General features: G+C 39.8%; 1 protein-coding gene across 4 annotated transcripts in view; it reads right to left on the bottom strand.

Moving 5' to 3' along the window:
• Positions 1–9,763: 9,763 nt before the first annotated feature.
• Tnfrsf19 (TNF receptor superfamily member 19) overlaps positions 9,764–15,602 on the bottom strand; it is a 91,023-nt gene continuing 85,184 nt past the window's right edge. For 3 of the 4 annotated variants that reach the window (XM_010607476.2, XM_010607473.2, XM_010607474.2), the window contains 2 exons: positions 14,691–15,090; positions 10,957–11,034 (listed from right to left, as the gene is read on the bottom strand). In XM_010607476.2, the coding sequence (XP_010605778.1) occupies positions 11,026–11,034; positions 14,691–15,090 (409 nt within the window). In that variant the 3' untranslated portion in view covers positions 10,957–11,025. Of the gene's footprint in view, positions 11,035–14,690; positions 15,091–15,602 lie in introns of all 4 variants that reach the window. The other variant, XM_033759904.1, reaches the window with a different exon arrangement.

Raw genomic sequence — 15,602 nt, 5'->3', positions numbered from 1 at the left:
TATGCTGGGAGTTCAGAGGACCTTTCAGCTCAGAGAGCCACTTCCAGGTTGGTGTAAGAGGTACATGATCACATCTAGATGCCAGAAAGGCCCATGAGTAGTGGTCATGTGGAATGTGGAATAGGTTGGGGCAGTGCCTGTGGGTCTCTGACCTGCCTGTCTGAGATCAGGGACACATACTGTGCTTGTTATGAAGAGTACTGAGTCCTTTGGAGCCATTGATCATGCAGTATAGATGGCAGTGCTTGCTCATGATCTGCAGACTTCCTTTTCCTCATAATTCTCTCAGACTGCACACACCCAGGCTGAGTCACCCAAGCATCCAACACATGACCTTTCTTCTCTCTAAAAACTAGGACTGTAGGATGAAATGCAGCCTGGAGTAAGACCACTGGATTGGAGTCAAGAGACCAAGGCTACAGTTGAGATTCTGTAGTCTGTGTATTTCTGTTGTCAAAATGCAAAGGATAATAATCCTTGTGTAGAGTAAGGATACGATTCCTGAGTTCCTTACCTCCAGCAACTCTCCACTTTGCTAAGGCAATCTCCTCAATCTGAGAACACAGCAGGTCACTGAACCAAAACTGTTAGGCCAGGTGTCACTAAGATTCCTTCTAGCTCTTTCCCAGAGCTGTGAGGAAAATTAAGGGATCTTTTGTTTGTTATACAAACCCTCTGAATTCATTCTGCACAGACATGATACCTAGGGCCTCTGTTCATGTCCCTGCAACATGGAAAGTCACTTCTAACTGTACTGAAGGCAGTAAGATCAGGCTTAGGCACTCAGAAATTCCAGGTTCAAATATCAGCTCTTCCAGTTACTGGCTGGAAACTTCTGAAAACATTTTCACCACATTCTCTCCCATTTTCTACCATTACTGAGTTTAGACAAGGGGATTTCATCTCCCAGAGTTCCCATTTCCTGATCTGTAAAATGGAATTAGTAACACTACTTAAAGGACAGATGGGAAGATCAAATGAAATAATGGATATAAAAGTACTCAGTAAGACATAAGTTGTTTTCAAATGTTATTCACTGCCATTATGGCTGAGTGCACTGTTGGGAGGTAGGTTCCGGTTTTAGGAGATGGGTCACTGGAGGCGTGCCTTTTAAGTCTCTCTCTTTGTCCCCCACTCCCCGGCTCTTCCTGCTTGCTCTACTTTCTGCCATGGGTTGGGCACTTTTCCTCCACCTGGCTCTTCTGTCATGCCATTTCTGTCTGGAGTCAGGATCGCTGATTGACCGCTCTAAAACCACGAGCCAAATAAGCCTCTCCTTAAAGTTGTTAGTGTCAGGTATTTTGCCACAGCAACAGGAAGGCTGACCAATACAAGTAGATTCCTTATCTTTGGAAGAAATGTCCATTGTACAAAATCTAGCTGTTAAGTATTGAAAGTGTTTTTGTTTGTGTTAATAAACAAACCTGAATATCCAAATAAATGTCATGAACTTCAAAGATGCCTGTTGGCTGGGTGACTGATTATGTTGCTGTTACTTAAAACTTACTTGAAATATGTCCTTTTTTTGGAGCTATCTCCAAGGCTGGGATATCTATCTGCTCATTGGTTTGGATTCAATTTCAATGAAAAATGGATAATGGCTAACAACTGTGCCCAATGAGCTATGCATTATAGCTGGAGGACAGATAAAGCTAGAAAACTCAAGTGTGTTTAAGATAATGAAGGATACCTTCTAGGACTTGTGCTTATTTTCTTGTGTTGTAGGATTTTTCTGAATTGCTAGCTCCTGGTCTACACCAAGAAGCAGCACCATTTGTTGGAAGAAATGTGAAAGTCAACAACTTGGCTGGTTTGCTTAGGAAAAGGTATGTTGACCAATGAGGTAAATATCCTGGGACCTGCTATGATCAGGATCCCAAAATCCCAAAACTGGAAAGCTACAGAGTACTCTTGTTTAGAATGAAAATAGGTTATTCTCCTAAAGTGATTTATTAGATTAAGTGAGTTGGGTTGGCTTTTCAGGAAAGGAGAAGCTATGCTCGCAGGACTTTGCTTTGAATCTTGGGGACCAAGTACCTACTGGACTCAGGAAAAGGAGGCTTAAGAACTGCAGGAGACAGAGGTTCTTCTCGGGTTTTGCCTGAGTCACTTGGAGACCTCAGGCTCTGTCTGGGCATCCTTCTCTTCACCACAAAGGCAGTCCATTTCCTGGACTCATGAAGAGATGGACTAATTACAAGGATTGTAGCTTTCAACCACTGAAACCACATATACAGGGTGTTCTGCATGGCTAATAACAGATGACAATAGTACATTTTAATGCAAGGGCTCATCTCCAAAGGAACCATTTTGGCTATTCTTCCTGAATATAAGCGCTGCTTTTTCCCCTTGTTCTCCCTGAACTAAGATCTGGTCATCATCTAGAGTAGAACCAACTAGAGCAAAGCCTTTGCTCTTCATCTTTGGTGAGAGGCAAGTCTACAACGTAAGGGGGAGTTGAGAAGGGAGACTTCAAACCAAATAATTGGTGGGTGGAGTGGGGAGAGGACACAGGTAAAAGAGCAAAAAACAATCTTTGTCTGAAGAAAAATGTGAGAAGTTCTAAAAATTTCAGACTGAAGCCTGGCCTGATGGCGCAACCCTGTAATCCCAGCACTCTGGGAGGCAGAGTCTGGAGGACAAATTTGAGCCCAGCCTGGGCAACTTGATGACATAATAAGACCTTTCCTGTAAAATAAAAAGTAAAAAAGGCCTGGAGATGTAGCTCAGTGTGAAGGTCCTGAGTTCAATGTCCAGTATCAAACAGAACAAAACAAAACAAAATACCAAAAAACAGAACAAAATAAAATAAAACACCAATTCAGATGAACAGATTGCTACTTCTAGGCTTTATGACTTGGGCTTTTAACACCTAAACCTCTTGAGATTCTTCGTTAACCCTAGAAAACACCTCCCTCATGATGCTACACTGCACCTTTGGCCACTGGTGTCTAGCCTGGAGAATTATTGATTGATTGATTAGTCACTGTTCTAGGTAGAGCTTTTCAGAAAAAGAGTAATTGTGTGTGTGTGTGTGTGTGTGTGTGTGTGTCCATACCTATTAATCATTTATTGATCTTATCTATCAACCTATGTATTATCTATCCATCATCTCTTATCTATGTATCGTGTGTCTCTCTATCCATCTATCTACACCGTTTCCCAGAAAACAAGACCTAATCAAAAAATAATCAGCCCTTGAAAAAGACATAAAAAATGCCAACTCTGATCAGCCTCTTCTTGCTTCCCTTCTGAGCAGGGGAGCAGTGATGTAGATGAGGTTTCCTGGGGAGGCTGCTCTACAGATGAGGAACAAACAGCACAAGCAGCGGTGTTTCTGAGAAACGTCAGGGGTGAGAAAATAAAAAGTCAGGCAAGATGTTAGCCCTCAAGTAAGCATGGCTGGTTAAGACTTAGAGATGGGGCTACTCAGGAGTCTGAGGCAGGATTGCAAATTTGAGCCCCACCTGAGCAATTTAACACCCTGTCTTTTTTTTTTTTCAGCTTTAATTGAGTTTATTGGTACATTTTAGGCATACAGTACAGTTACATTCATTGTTGGGATCTTGTACCTCTACATGACAAGTCTTGATTCTCATTTTTTCCCCTTGTCACTGCCCTCCCTTCACCCCTCCTCCCCTCCCCATCTACAAACACTTTATTTTCATCTTTTCATTATCTCACATTTTTTTCTTTTCCCTTATTACCCTTCCCGTACCCATCCCACCTTCCCTACACCTTTAAACACCCTGTCTTAAAATCAAAACTAAAAAATAAAAGATCTGGAGGGATAGCTTAGTGTGACAGCCCTGGGTTCTGTTGAGAGTAAAACACACACAGAGAGAGAGAGAGAGAGAGAGGGAGGGAGATTTAGAGACAGGTAGAAAAGCACATTTGACCCTCAATGCTGACTCAGACTCAGACCTGGAGGCAGGGCTGCCTAGCAGGTTGAGCAGAACCCTGATTTTGAGGTCAGGGTCAGGGGCCAAAGGCCAAGTTGAATGCTTGGTGCTGCCACAGGCTCAGGAAGGGGCAGGCCACATGAGAGGATGTCATCCTGCATCTTCTCAAGGATGTTGATAGAATGGCACTTGGTGTTGGCTGGTGCTTCAGCCAATTCCTAAACCTGCAGCCCATGCTCACCCAGTGGATGTTGGGCCTGGCTCAAGTGACACAGATGATAGAGGGTGAGCTCAGACTCCCCGTACCGCCAAGCTTCTGGAAGGCTAGAGATTTTAGTTTTACGTCACGTCCTTTGCTTAACCCACAACTACTACTGACTCATTTTAGTTTCTTATGTATTACTCATGGATCCTTAGGACCCATAACTTTATTTTATTAATTTACAATAAATTTTTGTTTGTAAACACATTATATAAGTATTTATAACATAAGAAATTAATTTTCAAAACACTTAGGACAAAGATTCTTTGAGCACTGATTAAAAATTGGCATTTTACAAGTGTCACATTGGGTAGCAGTTTTTCTGTCCTTGCTGCTGGGGCATATGGTGTACCTTCTGCTTTTGGTTTTGCTTTTGTCAGTGGTCATCTGGGCTCTGCTATAACAGGAATATCCAGTCCCAGGATTTCTGCTATGAGTTTTTGGTACTTCTGTGGGAAATTTTTTTAGCAATTCTAGAACACAGATTTTCCTTAATTAACTGCATCCCAAGGGTTTTAATAAAATCAAAATGTTTTATAACTTCACCTCATTGTGCAAACTGGCACAATACATGGGAGTTAACACTTATGGCATTTAAAACGGCATAAAAAATTGTCCTTGGTCAATGGGTGATTCTCCTTGACACTGAATATAATGCGCATTTTGCATTAAAAGGATCAACTCCAGATTTTGTGTCATTATAAAAGTGAATAATTTCAAGCTTTTTGTCAACAAAATCACAGTGGTGCATACTTGATATTAATATAACACTTTAAACTTTCTTTCTTTTTTTTTTTTTTTTGGTACTGGGGATTGAACTTGGGTCTTTGCACTTGCAAGGCAGGCCACCGAACCGCTGAGCTAAATCCCCGGCCCAAAACTTTTTTATTTGATACATATGAAACTAATGGGCTGAGAGCAGAAAATCCAAACACAGATAACTGAGCAATTAATTTTTTAGTAGGTAAAATTTCAGTTGGTTCAGCTTTCTTATTGTTTCTTCAAAGTGCCTACATCAGTCAAGTTTTTCTCTTTAAAATTCATCAAGAAGTTCCACTGCATACCAATTGTTGCCAGTAGTATTACTTTGAGTACCTTCAGTGAATTCCACAAGCCTAAGAACAACTGTTGTAGGATTTGGTGAGGTGAGTTTGGCCATATTAGCTGTCTACCTCAGCACCAGCATATATTTCTGCTTTTAGCATATAATGAGTCTTAGCCACAGGTGAAATCTCTACTTTCATGCCATCTTTAGCTGGGTTGTTAGGCATAAATGTTTTAAAATTGCATTTTTATTGACACATACTAGTATCTCATCTACAGTTAGGTGAAATCCAGAAGAATACCAAGACTTTGACCTGCTGACAAATTCATCAAATAAGTTGGAGACAGCAGCTCTCTTTCTCTTCTAGTTTTGACATTATCAAATCTAAGGTAACATACTAGAAATGAAAATTGAGCTAGACTCATAGTAGCATGACAAAATGGGTCTTCCTGTTCCATCTGTTGCCCATTAGAATGGGTATCTTCATGTCCATACTTAAAAAAGCCTGGGATTTAGCTCAGTGGTGCTGCCACCTGCCTTGCAAGCACAAAGATCTGAGTTCAATATCTGGTACCAAAACCAAAACAGAACAGAACAATAAAAACTCCATAGACACTTAGTGCTTTGACACTAGGAAAAGAAGTGACACTGTATTTACTATTAGGGTCCTCAGGACCCAGTATGTCCTTCCCTATAGAATTGCAGACATTGAGCATGAATCTCCTGTGTGCTGAATCAAGTACTTCTCATCCTGGGACACTAGAAACGCTGAGTAGGCAACGTTGATAAGAAGCACAGCACTTTTAAAGAAACGTTGGGTCCTCAGGATCCATTGTAGTAGCTGCGTGTTAAAGTTGGATCCTTCGTCTGGAGGTGCTGGGCTAAGCCCTGGCCAGGATAAGGACCCTTGTCAGCCACCTCCCCTGCATCTCCTGCTCTGGCCACATGCACTGTATAGCTTCTCCCTCAATCTGGGTGATGCTGTGTGGTTCCAGCTCTTTTGAGGTCCCAGCTGCCTTCAAGGCCTGGGCAGACAGTGTTTCCTCCTTGGTCTGGTCCCGGCTCTTTCCAACTGCCCCAGAACGCCCCACCCCTGCTGCCTAAGAATTCACACTTACATATTTACACTTAAGGCCTACTTAACAAAGTTAAAAGGCATGTCTTTCTCCCATTTCTTAGTCTCTTCTTCACCTCTGGCATTGCATTTGGAATGACGAATGTATCACACAATAAACCTGTTGAATGACCAATTAAGAATGGCCTAGGAAATGACCTTTTATTTGAGTGAGCCTTTGGAGAGGAATTGTGCTTGTGTTCAGAACTTCCTGGGAAGCAACTGTGTCTCACAGAGGAGGTGGGACTTTGGTGCCTGGCAGGGAGAAAGTCTGCCTCTCCTTCCTTGTTCTCACAGGGCAGTGGCAGGGCAGTGTTCACTATCTTCTGTTGACTGTAAATAACCAACCCAAATAGAGGAAACCCCAGGCACAGGTAAAATTCCACCCTAAACAAAACTGATAGGGACACAGCTCTAGCTAATGCCATTAGAAATCAAGGAGAAAGAAAGAAGACAAAGACAGATGAAAAGAAAGAATCCTGTCCTTACTGAGAAATAATTGAAACCTACTCCAGAAGACCACAATGGTTCTACAGAAAGTGGCTTTACTGGAAAGTTTTTAAGAATTCAAGTCTTCTGGCATGGTTAATTTGAAGGCAGTCATAAATCACACTGATTGAAATACCACTAGTGGTTCATGACATGACCTAAGGTTGGCCTGCTCATCTGTGGAGTAGAAGGCTGTGACCTTCTTTTGACTGAAATATGACATAACTAATATTATTGTGAGCTGTTGACTTAATTTAACATAATTATATCCATATAATCACCTACCAGGTCTTTTTGAAATCTGTTAGATAGGGTAGAAGTTTTGGAAATTCTCAGACCACCACTTAGTTTCAAGATGACTGATGTGATAAATTTAAGCTCTACTTACATACCTCACTGATGCCAAATTGGTTTCTAAAAAATTAGGCAATACATTTTCAAGTTAAAAGGAGACAAATTCGGAGTATCAGGTAGCCAGCTGCAGAGATCTCAGCAATGGCAGGAATGATGAAAAATGGGGCTGACAGTACCATAGAATGCTTCAGACCTCCTGTGAGAAACTCATGAGCTTTGAGTTCATTTTCTCAGAGAGCTGCTGGATTTATGGTTTATCCACAGCTCAAGCAGTCTCTGGAAGTCCCAGCAAAGTAACAGGAACTGGGGGTGGGGACTGGGTGGATGCGTGGAAGGGAAAGGAACCAATATACTTTTGACACAGAATCCAGTGCCATGGGCGACAGAGACAGCATGGTATTACTGTACTTGAAAATTTAAAAAATAACTGTTTCCCTCTAGGAAGTTAAAACTCCTCTTTGGAAATCTAATAATGGCCTTAAAAGTTTACTGAGGGAAAGGAAGGAAGAGGTTGAGAAAAAAGGAAGGTAGCAGGAGGGAGGAAGTGCTCTGTGTACGCCCCTTTCTGCCTTCCTCCCTCCTTCTGCCCTCCCCTTCTTCCTTTCTTCCTTCTCCTCCCCTCCCCCTCTCCTTCCTTCCCTTCCCTTCCTTTCCTCACTCTGTTTACTCTTTAGCAGTGAGCACTCAACTGACCTCCAAAGAAAGGGGACACAAAACTTGTTTTTTTTTAAAGTCCTGTGTCATAAAATGAAGAAAAAACCCATTGAGATCCTGAGGTCATGATGAAATCTTGATACTGATGGTTTTTTTTATATTAACTTATTTTTTTTATGCCAGTGTTTCTCAAAGTAACTCATCTTCCCATATTTTGACACAGCCAAGCAATATAGTCAGTTTAGTAAAGATTTTATATTATCCTCCTAAATTGTAGAGGCCGCCGAAGGTTTTATTCTAAAGGACTGGGCTTTGTGTGACCCTCATCACTCACATACATGGCCTCTGGCAAGAAAAAAATACCTGCACCCACAAAATCAATCATTTTCATGTAACATGTAAGAATAACAAGTATCAATTTTATTCACAAATAAAAATGTAACAAACTACTTGTGTAGGAAAATGACATTTACAAATTCCAGTATGCAAAAAGTTATAATGAATTCTAAATTGATTCAAACTACCTCAAAGCAATGATGTTTTTGTTCCTTTCATTTTCTTTTCTTTTTCTTTGCCAGCACAGAATCTAAGTAACAGCAACATTAACATTTTATCTAAAGTAGAAAAGTCAATATTTAAAAATATGCTCTATATACACAAAATTTAAAAATCATGATCTGATGTGGCTATTCTTGAAATCCTTGTAGCTTCTGCACTGTGTGAGCCAGCAAAGCTGCCCTGGGCTGTGTATCACTCCAAGCCGGCCTCTCCACATCAGCACTGTAGCAGCAACGCTTATGGTGCAGGGCAGGATGTTTCAATAATGGGAAATGCAAATTGGATTTTTTTTTTCTCAAGTGTTTACAAAGAGTGTAAAATACAACACTAATATATGTTTCTAGAGTAGATAGTGGTAGGACGCCTCCATCTTGATTAAAAAAAAAAAAAAGCCCAGGATTTTTCAAATGCAGCATTCAAAGGAAATCAGTTTTCTACCCTAAGCACTTCTCTACTGATTAAAAGTGATGTTTCACTATTTGGGACCAAAGTCTCATTCCCATCAGTCTGGCTTTCTTGACAAGCATCTGTGTTTGAAGTGAATCATGGCTGTGCATATGGAAAATATATTCAGGTTACACAAGGAAACACAACCCTATCTACTTTGATCACCCTCTTGTCATAATAGAGATGATCAGATTGCAAACAGTGACAGACGCATGTAAATTGCAGGGAAACCACTCAAGGAAACTTGACTTTCATTTTCATAGATGCCTTGTAGTCAAATCCTAAATATTTTATAAGAGTTTCCTAAAGGCAATTCTCATAAGAGTTAGTGACTACCAAAATTTAGGAACCACTGCATCATGCAAAAAAGAAAACAGAGAAAGAAAAGAAAAGAAAAAATAGTAAATCAATTTTAACTGGGCAGTAGGATGGTCTGAAAGATTCTGGGCTTATTTCCTACTTCTGGTAAAGGAACTGAAGTCACTGAGAAGAAATCAGACACAGGCAAACCACTATACCCACATTAGCACCTAAAATTATGTGGAGAGAAGTGGCCATAGGGAGGAAAGAGGGCTCACCAATTTTACTAATCTCTTACAAAGAGAGAAAATGTTGGGATTGTAAGTGAGAAGATAAAAGTGATGTAAGAAAAACAAATTAATTTTAACTTTCAGTTTGAATGTTAGGTAAAGGGCAATTTGCAAACAAGTACCTTAGTGGCTCTTGAACACATGGACGTGTAGAGGCCTGTTTATTTTTAAAGTGTACATGTGACAGAGCTAATAGTAAGCAGTTAAAAGACAAAGACAAAATCTAATCATGTAGGTTGGAACAGGAAAATAATTAAGTCCTACTCAATTAAGTCTGCTCTAGGGCATAAAGATTAAGAACAAATGAGGCATCCCATGCTGCTTCCTGACTGGACTAAGTTGTTGTGGTTTTTTTTTTTTTTTGCCCTAGGACAAACGGGTACAACATACAGAAGGCGGAATACTTTTACTGAAGTATCAGACACTTCCATCCAACGTCATCTGACCACAATAGATTATGTGTTGAAAAATCCTAAAAGATTAGAGGGAACACTATAATGTCCTGGTCAAACTATATTTTGCCAGTTCACTTAAATAGCACCTATAAGTTGTGCTTTTTCTTCTGGTTCTAATAGCAAGTGTATTATTGCCAAAGACTACTTCAGTAGTAGAGGAACCTGATATGCTGAAATTTCTAAAGCCTTTAGTATAACTATGTAGGCAAGGTCACTATGTGTATACATGCCTCTTTTCTATAAAAGAAATCCTGGATCTCCTGTGCTCAGGCCCAGGGGCAGATGTAACAAATGCTTCTATGCCAACTCACTTTAACATGTCTACGCTAACCTGTGCATCCATTTTCTAGGATACATATGCTAGTGGTTTTGAAAGCGGGGTGAAGGGCTGCCCTTTCCAGACCACATTGTGTAATCCAGGGCCTTTTCCTACCAGTACCAGTGATCCATGAGCTGGAGGCCAAGGTTAGAAGCATAAGTTCTGGAATAGAGCTGTTCTCCTCCAAAACAGCTAATTCCTGGTTAGGTCTCTTGACCTCATCTCATAAACACAAGATTGAGGCAGGTAGTATGAAGTCAGTTCTAACGACCCAAGCCTATTGGCCTTAGATGATGACAAAGTGATCTTCCCCAACAGACATACTCATTGTCGAACCCATTTATATAAAAACCATCAGGCATCTGATTTGGACTTCTTAGCAGGATAACAGGCTGTATCAGATTATTTTTGGAAAGAAAATGTCAGTGACAATTTACACTCTGGGTTGCTAGGCTTGTAAAATCATATTCACCGTGAAAATAAGCACAGATGTCCGCTGTGTCTTGTTATATGTCCATAACTACAAACTTAACTCAACAGTTTTTGAAGTCACTCTTATGTCCAAGAAGCTTTTTATTCAAGGAAGGTGCCCAGGTTTACCAGTCTGCCTGGAGTCTTTTCTTGCTTTTCATCAAGATTTCATTTTACAGCTGATCTGGCTCAGAAGCAACTGGTTGAAAGGCCTAAGGCTAAAGGCTTAAATTGCCATCAGTTTGGTTCAGATTTATTTTTCCCCCCAAAGCCTTTGCAGGGTCCAGACTGCTCAGTCCATAAGTGTAACAGGGTGGTGCCCTTTATGGTCCACACACATTTCTTTCGCAGGAAGATGATGCCCTTTAGGCTTCCTAAAACATCAACAAAAGAAAAGCTTCAGAAACAGTACTTTAAAAGTTAAAGCTGCTATATTATAACTACAAAATTATTATGCAGTTCTATCTGATAATTTAATAACAATGGGCAAGAAGCTCAGTTAGTGGCATTCAAATATCTACTCATGTACTCAGAATAAATAAAAGTTTTTGTAATAAATCACAGTTGATCAATATTTGCCAATGTTACTTAAAAGATAATAATGTAAATGACAGCAATCACAAGGAATTAATGAGCAATTCTTCTGATGATTTTCAATCTGATTTAAAGCTTGTTTCTTCTCTACTCGGCTCCTTTAAGGCATTTGTAGGTAATGACTGCAGGATTCTGTATGCCTTTCTCTCAAAGAACAAAGACGATAATAAATGGTGTCATTCTTTATCTGCCAGTTTAGTCTTTGGATTTAAAATTACAGATTTTGGATTAAATTTTGGATTAAAATTCCAAATTACTTAAGGGCATTTAGAAATAGTTTGGGAATGAAATTTCTCTTCTAATGATCTTCCTAGAATATTCAGAACCTTCATAATGCAAATATCCTCGGTAAAGTAGAACTGTTTGACCTGCACATAGTACAAAAGGTCTTAACATTATCTTCACCTCAATGTAGAAATACAATGGGTTTTTTTCTTTCAGTGTTGCCAAAATAAAATACTCATTTTTGCATTAAAAACAAAAACCAAAAAACCAAAAGGTACTAACCTCACTTAAGGAAGGAACAGGGCAATGGCCAACTGAATATCACTGGAAAGGAGTTTGCTATGGTTTAAATAGGCAATGTCCCCCAGCGCAGCAATATTCACAGGTGGGGCCTAGAGACATGACAGTGCTAACCTCATCAAATGGTTAATCCAGGGATGAGTTCATCAGTTGAATGGGCTAGTAGGAGGCGGGACCTAGCTGGAGGAAATAGGTCACAGAAGGCATGACTGTGAAGGGTGTATCTTTTTTCTGGTTCTTCCTTTGACTCTGCTTCCTGGCTGCCCTGAAGGTCTTTCCACCATGTTTCTGTTTGGAGCCAGCCAACCATGGACGAAACCTCTAAAACTGTGAGCCAAAAAAACCTTTCTCCTTTTAAGTTGCGTATTCCAGGTATTTTGTACCAGCAAAGAAAGGTGATTAATAAAGAGTAAAAGCTTAATTACATGTGTTAACCATCCACTAATTTATTCACTGCTCATTGGCACCAATGACATAGATATATTTATGGAAAAAATTCTTTTTTGGGTCTAAAGGTCTTCCCTAGAAATAGAAACATCTGAAGTCCTTTCAGAATGACAGGAGATGGTTTCTATCAAATATGTTGATCAACTGATATAATAATAACCACATTAACCCCTATGGTGAAAGGCAAACCTCACTTTGCCAATATGAAAAAAATAGAGGTTTTAATAGATTGGAAAAGTAGAACCCAGTTCTCTCATATCCTTCCTAAAATTCTTTCTATTTCTTTATGTTGATACTTAAAATAATGGTTAGATAAATAATGTCAAGAGACACTTCCTCTAAACAGGCTGCTTTCATTCTGCCAAATGTCCCCACAAATGGTGCTGCAGAGACCTCAGTTCTGCCCCTCCTGGAAGATGTGTAGAGGTAAAATTTGATTATATTTAGTTATACAACTAAAGACGGGTCTTATAGCTATTCACTTTATCCTGAACCATCATTATCATAATCAGATTCTGGGTGGTCTTGAGCCAACCAAAGGAAAATTTGTGTGTAAAAATAGTTTTTGGAAATAAACATATCATACATTCAAAATTATGGCCTCATACCAAGTAAAGACAAGTGCCATTTTGGGTAGAGCTGTCCTTTATAAACCCCAAAACAGAAATACAGCATTCTAAATTCTGAATGAGCCCATGTTATGGCTAAACCTGGACTTGAGGAATGGATAAAATTAATGAGAGGCCCTTGCTGCTGAGGCTTAATTCTTATAAGAGGTAAATGTGCTCGCTACCTTGAAAATGAGTCTGTTAGGGGGAAATACAAATTGCTTTTTAGAATTTAGTAGTCTAAAAAGCCAAAAACTAGTTAAGCACTTGTCTAACCCTTAACATAAAGAAAAAGCCCAAGCGCCCAGAGGTTTGGATTTGTTACTGCCTCCTACTTTCCTTTGAAGGTTAAGGTTAATTTATTACATTTTACAGGGTCAATGGAACTGAAGAGAAAGTGCTTTTCAGAATCTGGAAAAGATTATCTCTGAAAATGGGCTCAGGGCTGGGGATGTAGCTCAGTGGTAGAACACTTGGTTAGCATGCATGAGGTCCTGGGTTCCAACCCCAGCAGCACACGCGCACGCACACGCACACGCTCACACACACACACACACACACACACACACGACTCAAAATACTACTTAGTGCTTTTCACTGTGAGGGAAAAATTGAAATGGTTTTCACTTTAACATTTCCCTTTCCAGATTCAGAATCTGCACCTTAGATTTACTTGAATTACCTAATAATTATAAGATAAAACATCTTGAAAAGTTAATTAAAATCTGTCTGTAAATCATATTGTGCAAACTGAATTCAACCTTTTCTCATTAGATTCATTTTAAATGTAATTATAACTTTTTTCATAATTTGTGTTGAAAACATCTTTATGTACATGATGACAATTATCATTGCTTGTCTTTGAAGAGGAATTAATATGCCATATGATGTGGATCTTAGAAACTAAATCCCTCTAACAATACAAACAGAAAAAGGTGGACAGTGAGCTAGTTCTGATGTTTTGGTGTCCAGAAGTTTCACTCCTTAGTCTCAGCCATTTATGTCAGAAACTTAGGGACAAGCTGCAAATCTGAGGTGAACAGTAATTCTCTTTCCTGATGAAATTCTGGAAAGCTGTTGCTGGTCATCTGGTAACACAATCACCTTTGTTTCTCAGTCTTTCCCTGACAATGGATGTACTGAGGATTCAACGGGTCAGGGTGAAGCTGACTCACTCTGGGGAGCTGGCAAGGCATCTGGTTCCTTGGTTGCTGAAGGGGTGAATTCCTGCCTTCTTTTCTGCACCCTCTGGGCTGGTACAGGACTTGTCACCTGCTTGTGGGTACTGAGCCTTCTCAGCCACTAAGTTTTGTGGGGCACAGTCCATTCTTGAGACTTCCACCTAGCTGGGAAAATTCCTAAGTTTTTCCTTACTTGTGATCATGAAAGTTGTACAAAATAGAATGGCTCAAAAGGATAAAATCAGTAAACAATCTTTCTTAGCCACAAGCAGAGCTCAGATGTATGTAGTTTGTTTTTTAAAACTGCCCAATTTGTTTTACTTCCCTTCATTTACATCTTTGTATTTTCCCCATTTTGAGACCAAAAGCAGTTTTTTCCTTTTCTCCAAAGCTAACAAATTTTTTCCTGTAGAGTTTTCTATAAATTTTGTAGAAAATTTCTTTCTTTCTTTTTTTTTTTTTTAGAAAAATTCTTTGTGGTTAAAGAAAGGATGGCAGATTCATATCAACATGTAACCTAGGTGCTGATTATAAAAAGCCCACCTCTGCATCACCCCAAAGTGTGACTTTGGGCCATTTTTTGTATACTACAATGGACCCTTGTCTTACGAACTGCAGTCCCCTGGGTACCATAAGTCAATTCATTGCTTGTACTGAAATGAGGCTTGGCCTTACCTGGAGGGATATGGCTAGACTCACAGGCTCACTGCCCTCCGGATCTAGCTGGCTTCTAGTAGGCAGTGCATCCTGAACCACTGTAGGCTCTGTCACTGTGCTGCTGTGCCTAGATAAGTCAGTAGTGTCTGTGAAATCTGCAGAGTGAGCTTGAACTGAAACAGCTCCACAGACCAAATCCTGACCACTGTTTGAATCCAAAGATGTTGAGCTTTCATTTTCTGGACCGAGAGAATTAATATCTTCTCCAGTGAGTTCAGGATAAGAGTCACAAAAAGAGATGTCATCGTCGCTCATGGGATTTTGCATCAGAGGACAGGCATCGGAAAACTCGCCACAGACGGAGCGTGATAGGGATGCAAAGAACGTCGGCATCGTCTCCCCGACTGGAGCTGCGTTTCTGAACACACGTTCAAAGAGTGTTTTATTCTACAGTGAGAAATAACGCTACTAACAAGCAGCATTTCAGCTATGATTTTAAGTCTTCTGCAGGAAACAGCAGTTATGAAGTCAAAATTCTAGTGGTTCCTGTTGTTATAAACTTGCCTGAATATAGTGAATCCAATTAGTCCATTTGCTCTAAGACTGACTTCTACACCTATTTCTCATTAATATTTTTCATCCAATGTCTTACCCATGAACACCTCCAGTTTCTTAGGTCTTAGCTGAGTTTATTTGTTCTGAAATTCTAGAATAGTATGTCACCAGTACATGCAGGTTAAACACTATTTACAGATGACAGATGTGTCATGGAGAAAAGACAAATAAAATCAGTGGAAAGAAAAGTATAAAGGATATTGCACTGGATGTTAACAACCTTGAGAGACCTATCTAAATCCTGCTCACAGAATTGCCTCCATCCAACATACAAAATGTCATTAATGATACTTCAAAAGAGGTGTCCCCAAAGTT

The sequence above is a fragment of the Fukomys damarensis genome, unplaced genomic scaffold, assembly GCF_012274545.1.
Source record: "Fukomys damarensis isolate Sample0158 unplaced genomic scaffold, DMR_v1.0_HiC HiC_scaffold_38, whole genome shotgun sequence".
Taxonomy (NCBI): Eukaryota; Metazoa; Chordata; class Mammalia; order Rodentia; family Bathyergidae; genus Fukomys; species Fukomys damarensis.
The sequence above is the reverse complement of the archived record's forward strand: the minus strand, read 5'-3'. Positions and strand labels throughout refer to the sequence as shown.